The sequence below is a fragment of the Phoenix dactylifera genome, chromosome 6 (genome assembly GCF_051530095.1).
Source record: "Phoenix dactylifera cultivar Ajwa chromosome 6, Ajwa_hap1_PhDact_Kaust_v1.1, whole genome shotgun sequence".
Taxonomy (NCBI): Eukaryota; Viridiplantae; Streptophyta; class Magnoliopsida; order Arecales; family Arecaceae; genus Phoenix; species Phoenix dactylifera.
In genome coordinates, this window is record NC_143195.1 from 26,890,358 (window position 1) to 26,899,296 (window position 8,939).

Genomic DNA, 8,939 nt, shown 5'->3' on the forward strand with positions numbered 1-8,939 from the left:
ATGTTTATCATATTTAATATGTTGAACATACTTGAGATATTATTAGCACAAGCTAGCATGACTGAGTTCAGGTACAAACTGAGTCCGATATTATTAGCCATTTATTATTCCATTATTAATTTATTAAACCAAAGCAACAAGTTGTATAGAACAAAGACTCATGGGGCTCAAGCTGCCTGCAAAATGCCCTACTACAACTAAACCTAACACCAAACAAAGCCTCGACCCAATGACACTAAAATGTTAGATTCATATTGTCAGACAAACAATATAAACTTATGGACCTTTACATGTTTTGATATCAATGACATTTACTATATTTTTTAAAGTTGATTTGATTTGCAGCACCAATTCTACTACATGTTGCTGCATCTGTTGCTTCCTCTTCTTTCTAAGAAAATAAATTCTTCCATACTTTTTTTTTTCTAATTTTATTCCAGCTAAATGTAATCAATAAAAACATTTATATTTCTAACGAGTACCAATCTCTTACCTAACCCACTTACATTTATGAAAAAAATGCATCCCCACATTTGAGACTATCACGAAGCTTGATATCATTATATTATTCCACATTTTTACTCACCGTCAACTTTAGAATAACAATTAGGAATAGAGAGTTAAGCACCAGCTGGGCGGCCGGGCCTGCACCCCTGCGAGTCATGGGTCAACCTGACCAATTTGCACTGTTAGAAATGATTGATGTGGTGCATCTACCATTTTGGTGCATGCAGTGCAGTGCAGAGTATAACCTCCTTAGGTGTAGGGTATAATTTCTCCTACGGGTTGTTGGCCACCATAAAACGCTACCCTATGACCAACCATGACCAAACCTACTTGTAAAATAGATATTAGGAAGCAAACGTGTGGAGAAAGAGTCAAGCATGTGATGTTTATTTTCAAGGCGAGAGTTTTCAGATCTGTGCTCATAAAATTCTTCAAGGTTTTCTTTTCCCTTCGATAAACAACAAAGAAAGGGGGTGCGGCAGAGAAAAAGGACAAATGAAGAAGGGGACCTCCACTCGGCCCATGCCTTCCACACTTATTCCTCCTTCCTTCGGTTACCTTCTCCTCTCCTCCAGCAACTTTCCCCTCCCCTCCCCTTCTCTCGCTAGACCTATAAAAAATCCCCTCCCCCCTCTTCCCCTCCTCCCCAATATTTCATTCCTCCCTATTCTTATTCCAAGCCTATAAATCCCGAATAAATCTATTCTTATTCCCAGGCGAATCTACATGTCGACGGAGGCGCCCAGGAGGGCTGGCGGTAAGTTGTGCCGGCAGAGGAGCCGGCTCCAGATGCACGCGCCGAGCTCGATCCAGGTGGGGCCCGCGCCGGCAAGCGTCGCGGAGTGGAACGTGGCGATCCCGCTCCTCTCGCCGCTGGACATCTCGACGATCCCTAGGATCGGGGACCGGACGACGGACGCCGAGGTGGGGCCGCCCCCAGAGGAGGTCCGGTCGCCGGACGGCGAGAAGAAGGAGGCGGAGGAGGGAACCCGCCGGTGGACGGCGTGGCAGCATCCGGCGGCCCCGTTCTACTACGAGCCGGTACCCGGAAACAAGCCGGCCTTCGTCGTGCCGCGCTGCACGTGACGTGACCCGCGGGGTATCGTAACGTAGGAGCTAATCATTAATCGTTTTGCGCAGTTCGAATTTTTCTCTTTTTAGCCCCCCTGTTTGTGAACTTAACTTTGTAATTAATTAATGCTATTAGATTAATCAAATAGAAATATATATATTTTTTTTGGCACTTGATGAAAGATAATTTTCTGAGAACTGTTTAGAAAGAAAAAATATGTTCTATATTCTTAAAAAGATTATAAAAAATTATGGAAATGCCTAAGATGATCTTGATTTTTTTTTTTTTTTTTTTTGATAAGGCCTAAGGTAGCCTTGATGTTAATTTTGATAGTTGATATGAAAAGGTATGCAATATTATTAGAGGTAGTTCTACAAAGAAATAGTTAGAGAAAAACTGTTTATAAGACCCATGTCACTCGTTAATGCCACACAGCTTCTTGAAATAAACTAGCCACGACCTATTCCACTAAATCAAATGCTGAGAGATGGTATTCATAATTTCATATGACCAAGCTTGTTTCGAGTTCATATCTCTGTCAGTTCTGGGTTGTATTGGAGAGATCCATTGCCAATCATGGGCCGTCCATGATTTGTGTGATGATGGCTCGTGATGCAGCAGGTCCCATAAATGAATGGCATGCTGTGCAATGGCCATGACCTGCTTCATCATGAGCTTTGACATGAGGTCATAAAGGTGACCAGGCTTATCCTTATTCAGCCCGACTAAAAGCCTGTTTGGATAATTATATTAGATCCTTAGGATTAGAAACAAGATTTTTAGTTCATATAATAAAAGGTCCGGCTCAGTCCATATCAATTGGACTTCTCTTAGTCCATTTTCCATAGGATAGAAGAAAAAAAATCTGGTAAGATCTGTTTTTTTCTCTTTGTAGGATTCGGACCGGCACACGTTGAAAATTCATACCAATACCATAAATATAGATCTGGTCTTACTCCTGTTTCTGTGGATCCTACTAGATTGCATAAGATTATCTAAACATGCCCAAAAGAGGATCCTAATTCACTTTTTCTGTCAATAAAAAACTCCCAAACATATTAATTTTCAAAGAAAATCAAATATTTGTCCTTAAAATCATATAGTTTTAATTTTAAGTTTGGTTATTGTAGTTCTTTTGGTTTTACTCAACAATATATCTTTTGGAGATGACAAGCTCCAATTCTCATTGGTCCAACCCATTTATTTCCATATGACATGCTTGCTATATCAATAGTATAAATGGATTAAGGTATATGATCCGTACAATTCTACATAGGAGGACCGTCCCATGTCCAGAATTATAAAAAATAAACACCAATATATAAAACAGATATGCAAAAAGAAAAAAAATTAAAAAAGTATAAAACTTTTATTTATAAAAAGTAGTAAAAAATATGAGTCAAACTATATGCTCGGCTCTGGCAACACTCTTCTCTCCTGAGACGCCCAAGGGCTCGCATGGGAATAGGACAAACTCTCTAAAGGACGCCTCGCCGAGTACCGGAGCTCACTGTTCCTTTACAAGGATGCCCATACTCCACGTCTCGATAAGGCACTTATATTCCAACTAGAATAATTTATGAACTAGAAAAATAATTGTAAAATAAGCAATATTTGTTTACATTCCTCGTGTCACACCTCAGATACGGAGCATGACATGGCTGTACTACTGTAGAATATTGCTCACAATAACATAAAGCTCTCAGACAACTCCTCCATTCAAGAAAGAGTTTAACTATGGCCGTGCTTCTGTCGCTCCTCCATTCAAGCAACTCGCGAGCCCTCGTTGGCTTCTCTCCTTCAATGTTCATGCCAAAATCGATGATGACTTTAACACCCTTCCTCAATTTCGACTCCGATACCACATTACCACCACGGCCATCAAAGTTCCTTGGAACATCTAACTATTGCCAACAAGCATCCTAGGACCATACATTTAAATTAATATTTGATTTTGCATTTCAGTAGCTACTCTTGTACATGGTTGCACTTATGGCATATGTGCATCTATGCATCTGCATGTCTTTTTGCTGCATAATCTTTGGAGCTACTTCAATATTGGTTGATGCTTCTACCACATGGATAATAAAGTCACCACAAGAAACCTCCATGTTGTGCACTGCATGGCATCTGCACAAATTACCTAACCAAGATTCGTTTACAGTATGCTTCAATATCCACATCATCCAACTCGAGCATTCTTTACATGAGGTTAGTAGATTTCTTTCCGGACTTGCTTGATTCTCAAGCCTATCAACTTTATCATACTTTAGATTTTCTGAACTTGATCAAGCCTCTAATTGCTCCATTATTTTTCATATTGGAACTAGCCTTACTCCACGTCTATAGTTTTCGAAAAGTCTAACAATAAAACTTATGTTTTAGGTAAATTTTAGTTAAAAACCCTTTGATATCACACATTATTGTACCTTGAATAATAGTTACAAGAATATCCTATATGCTTTCTTTTGCTCCTCTAAATCCCATATATGAGGATAATTTTTTTGTTTAATAATAGTTTGAAGAATCCACATCAGCTTTTTGAATCTTAACGTCCACTTTTTTCTCACTCCTACATCATCTAAAGTACATGATGGAAATCAAAAAATAAACTTTATCCCATCAATTTTATATGAGTTGATAATAAATCTTCAGTATAAAGAATTGGTGTTATTTAACTTATAAAGTGGGATGGCAGTGGTAAAATCAAATATCATAGTTGTGGTAAAATTGGCCACCGTGATCCGAGTATCAAATCATAATAGAGTCTACATATTTCCTTGAAAGCATAATAATTGCTAGAAACTCTAGAATCATGTTGAATCACAAAAGTTAAAACCACCCATGATCAAGTCTTGACTCTGAGACTATGCTCAGAACAGCTCCACTCGAAGCCATGCACCACTTGATCAAATACCAAAGCAACCTCACTTTGATATCATATTGAACGGCACAATCTTATATAGGGCCTTCCAATGATAAAGAATCACAAACACAAGCATCAATATGCACAATAGATGTACAAAGAAATAAAATTGGAGTGAGAAAGTATAAAACTTTATTAAAAAATTATAAAAATGTATAAGTGGATCTCGATTCATGCTTCCTATACTACTTCTGCTCTCCTAAGGCATCTAGGGACTAACGTAGCAATAGGATGCTCAACTATGAGAATGACTCCTTACCAAAGGCTGGAGCCCCTCACTTGTCAATAATGGTGCCCGCACTCAACACCAGACCAAAGCTCCTTTTTAATTAACTCAACCTAACACAATGGTCCTTCTCTATCTTAGCCCCACTTAATGTGAACAATGGATAGAAGAGGAAGGATAGATGAGGGAGAGTGTAAATGGGTGCTCCACCTATTCTCCCATATTAGTTTCCTCCTTTTTTTTGGTATAGGAGGAATGAAAAAAAAAAAGATGGATGATGTTTGTGTGATATTTTACAAAACTACTTTTTGATAAAAATATATATTATTATTACTAATTTATAATATCTATTTATAATAAAGGAGGAGGACAATATATAAACTTATAATATTTATAATTTATAATTATATAAATATTTAATTTAATTTAATTTAATAAATGATTCTATAAATTAATTATGTATGAATTAATTTATTTATATATTAGATATATAAATAACTAAATAATTTATAGTTTAATGAGTGGTAATTTATTCCGGTAAAAGAGTGAAAAAGTGTTTAAGTTTTATCCAAAAATTAATTAGGAATATTTTTATCAACATACTTGGAAATCCATCACTCCCATGCTCCAGCCATCCTTCCTTGCATCCTTCCAATTCGAGATGATACAAAATTGGAAGGATGCATATTGCACTACAGAAAATATGGGTTTTAACGACGCTTTTTTGCCGATGCTTGTGCACTACAGGAAATATGGATTTTTTACGACGCTTATTAGCGTCATCGTAGAGTTGGGATAAGACGACGCTTATGCGCGTCGTTGAAAACCAAATCTCATCAAAACCCGCGGCCGCCCCCCTTCTCCCTCTATCCTCGATCGATCAAGCTCTAATAGAGCTAGCCGACCCTTGTCTCCTCCTCCTCCCTCGTCTCCGGCGCCGACCCTTGTCCCGTCCTTCACCCTCCTCTCCGGCGCCGAGCGACCTCCTCTTCTCCTCCCTCCTCCCTCCTTTTCCTCCCCCCAAAAGCTCAGGCCCGAGTCTTGGCCATGGCCGGCGATCGAAGAGCTCTTCCAGTTTGTTGCATCTTCTTCTTCTGGATCTCGTCTCTGCTCTCGATCTCGCTCGCTTACAGGCCGGGAGACATCGTGCCAATGAGCAAGGCGGGCCAGTGCCACGGGGTAAAAACTCGAACTGAAACCCTCATTTTATCTGGATCCGTTCTTGATCCACTTCGATCTGATGTACTTTGGGAAATCTCAGTCAAGAACTGTCTGGAACGATGTTATTGGCCGCCACTGCCCTATTTTTGCGGTTAATCAGGAGGGTAAGATCTTTGATTTTGTTCTAGGGTTTTCCGCCCTCATGATTTGTTCTTTATTTATTTGTTTTTCTTTTGATTTTGTGCACAGGTTTTGATTCCAATATCAAAACCTACTGGTTTCACTGGTGCCGATCCTTACAAGATGTAAGTCTAATTGAATTTTCGTGTTTTTCTTAATTTGTCTAACATGTCATTTGAATATGCTTCTCTTTAGTCAATTTACGGTATCTGTGCAATTTCCCTGCTCTATATATCAATGCAAACATCAAGAGTATAATGTTTATAAACACATTAGAAACTAGTTGACAGATGTAAGTTTAAATGGAGAATGATGCACATATTATAGCAGTCCTAGTACAGGGTAAGATGTGCGTGTGCACCTCTCCTTGGAAAATTCAAATCTCTTCCATAATGCATTTTGATATTTATATTTGGAGATCAATGTATCTCAGAATTTCTCCTCTACTTTGTGCATTGTTTTGAGTAAAGGAAAAATCTTGATCTTACCTCAATCTGGAAATTCATATGCCTTTTGTCTTACACTCTTATTGCATATGCAGAGCTACTTGATCTTCACTCTTTGAGGAGTTGACTAAAATGGCTGCAGGAAGAGCCATCCACCAGCTTTTGAGGAAGAGACCTCAATTTCAATCAACTGTAAGCATCCCATCTGCCTCCCCATTCCCTTCCTCCACCCAGGTACTTAATCTTCATTACGCAAATAGATGAAACTTGTTCTCTGAGCAATAGGCGAAGAACAAAAATTACTGATGGCCTTTCCAGTTATTATATTCCTCTAGTTGAAGGGAGTTCCATTTTCTAGTTTTGGTGGTGGTTTCTAGTCAAGTTGCATTAATTTTATTGTTTCCATTCTTTGTGCATTTAACTATCTATCATTTACATGCAGGCCCTATTTTTGCTTCCATCTTATGTGTGTAAGCAAGATCAAGAAAGTGTTGGATCTGCTGGTGTGAAATCACTAAGAGCATTGGCATTCCTTGGAGCAGGTGTTTCTGGTATATTGAGCCTGGCTACTTTGGCATCTGCTGATGAAGCTGAGCATGGCCTACCATGTCCAATCTATCCTTGGCCTCACAAAGGCATTCTTAGTTCCCATGACCACGCATCGTAAGTGGAGTACCATCTCTATATTTACTAATTTTTTTCTCATTTCTGTAAGATTCTTATATTCGCTATACTAATTTAATTATATATTACATGAATTTGAATGAATTTATGCTTTGAGATTTGCTGCATCAACTTTGAAGAGATCTCTTGTTATCATTTAATGGCTAACCTGAGTAGCTTAGTAGCTTGGCTGCAAAAAAAGGTTGTCCGTTTTAGATAACTAACATTTTGTTCATCTACACAACGAAATAAACAAAGTTGTGTACTAGTTTTAATGTGGATGTACAATGATTGAAATACTAATTATAATGAACTTGAGCAGAATTCGGCGCGGTCACCAAGTTTACCAACAAGTTTGTGCTTCTTGCCATTCAATGTCTCTGATTTCATATGGAGATCTTGTTGGTGGAGCATACACTGAAGAGGAGATCTTGTTCTTCTGCATATTCCTCCAGGCACGACACAATGGCCAAAACTATGTTTTTGCCCTACTCACAGGATATCGTGATCCTCCTGCAGGTGTTTTGGTAATGTTTTTTCTCTGTTCTTTAAGTATTTATTGCGACATTTTTTCCATGTCCATCATAGTTCTTGTCTCACTTTGTTTGGATGATCATTCTTGGCATATCTGATAAATTAAATAGAGCTATGGCTGAATAAAAATTTACATATTATCAATTATGATGTATAAGTTAATGTATCCCATTTTTACGAATATCTAAGGTTTCTCTTTCTTTTTTTTTTGTAAATTCCTGATACTTCAAATGCTCGCAGAGATGATGATGATGGAGCTGAATCCCGTCCCTGATACTTTGTAGATTGTTTTTTATGGAGTTTGATATGTAAAAGTACATTGTAATTCATAACTTTTTATATAAATTTATATTTCGAATGATCTAAATGTTTGTGTCAATATCAATGTAATTTGAATGTTTGGTTCATATTGTATAATGTATGTTTTATGATATATATAAATTTATGGAGTTTGATATTTTTAATTTTTTTTGTAAATAATTACATTGCCCGACGCTTTAAAGCGTCGGTAAAAACCGTCGGCCTAGGCGTAACCCGCGTGCCACGACAGTTTTTTCCGACGCTTTATAGCGTCGGTAATATTTGCCGATGCTTTAAAGCGTCGGCGAATTCCGATTTTTGCCGACGCTTTAATGTAGCGTTGGCAAAAAGTTTTCCCACTCCGGTATCGCCGACGCTTCTGCGACGCTTTGATTGGCGTCGCCAAAGCTTTAGCCAACGCTTATAAGCATCGCTAAAGGCCCTAAAAATTGCCGGAAAAGGTAAGTTCTCCTGTAGTATTGGTTGGCAAGAATAGATAGGCAATTCCTCCTTTTCAGCCATTCTTCCTAAGATTTTTTGAATTAAACGGTGAATAGGAGCTATCCATCCTTCCAAACCCATCTATCCTTCTCTGATGATCCCCAGCCAATCAAAATTAGATGGTAGCACCGTTGTGATCCAACTAGCCCTACTTTATTCAGGACTCTCCTAACTAAACTCCAAGTCACTTCTAATCCAACTAAAATAGCACTAAAATAATTAAAAAACTAGGAATATAGTCCTAACACTGATGGCCAATATGATCAACCCATGCAAACCTTGTGGACTAATTTTGGTCCAAGCCCAGGTAGAAGTACTAGGCCTAGGCTCGGTTGAAACCCAGTCCTTGGAACTAAAGGCCTAGGTGCAGTCCAGCCAACTTGTCGAGGAGTTGAAATCCAAACGCCAGTTCTATTTCCCCAG

General features: G+C 38.4%; 1 protein-coding gene across 5 annotated transcripts; it reads left to right on the forward strand.

Moving 5' to 3' along the window:
* The first annotated feature begins 802 nt into the window (after positions 1-802).
* Positions 803-8,194, forward strand: LOC113462943 (cytochrome c1 2, heme protein, mitochondrial-like). Of its 5 annotated transcripts, none has more exons than XM_089923941.1 (5): positions 803-6,056; positions 6,142-6,197; positions 6,614-6,752; positions 6,961-7,181; positions 7,504-8,194. In XM_089923941.1, the coding sequence occupies exons 3-5, from the start codon at positions 6,651-6,653 to the stop codon at positions 7,811-7,813; spliced, it is 633 nt and encodes a 210-aa protein (XP_089780067.1). In that variant the 5' UTR covers positions 803-6,056; positions 6,142-6,197; positions 6,614-6,650; the 3' UTR covers positions 7,814-8,194. The 5 variants fall into 5 exon arrangements, with proteins under 5 accessions (XP_089780067.1, XP_089780071.1, XP_089780069.1 ...); XM_089923945.1 differs by having other exon boundaries at positions 803-6,197; positions 7,504-7,708; positions 7,956-8,193; XM_089923943.1 differs by having other exon boundaries at positions 806-6,197; positions 6,614-6,710; positions 7,504-8,191.
* Positions 8,195-8,939: the final 745 nt, after the last annotated feature.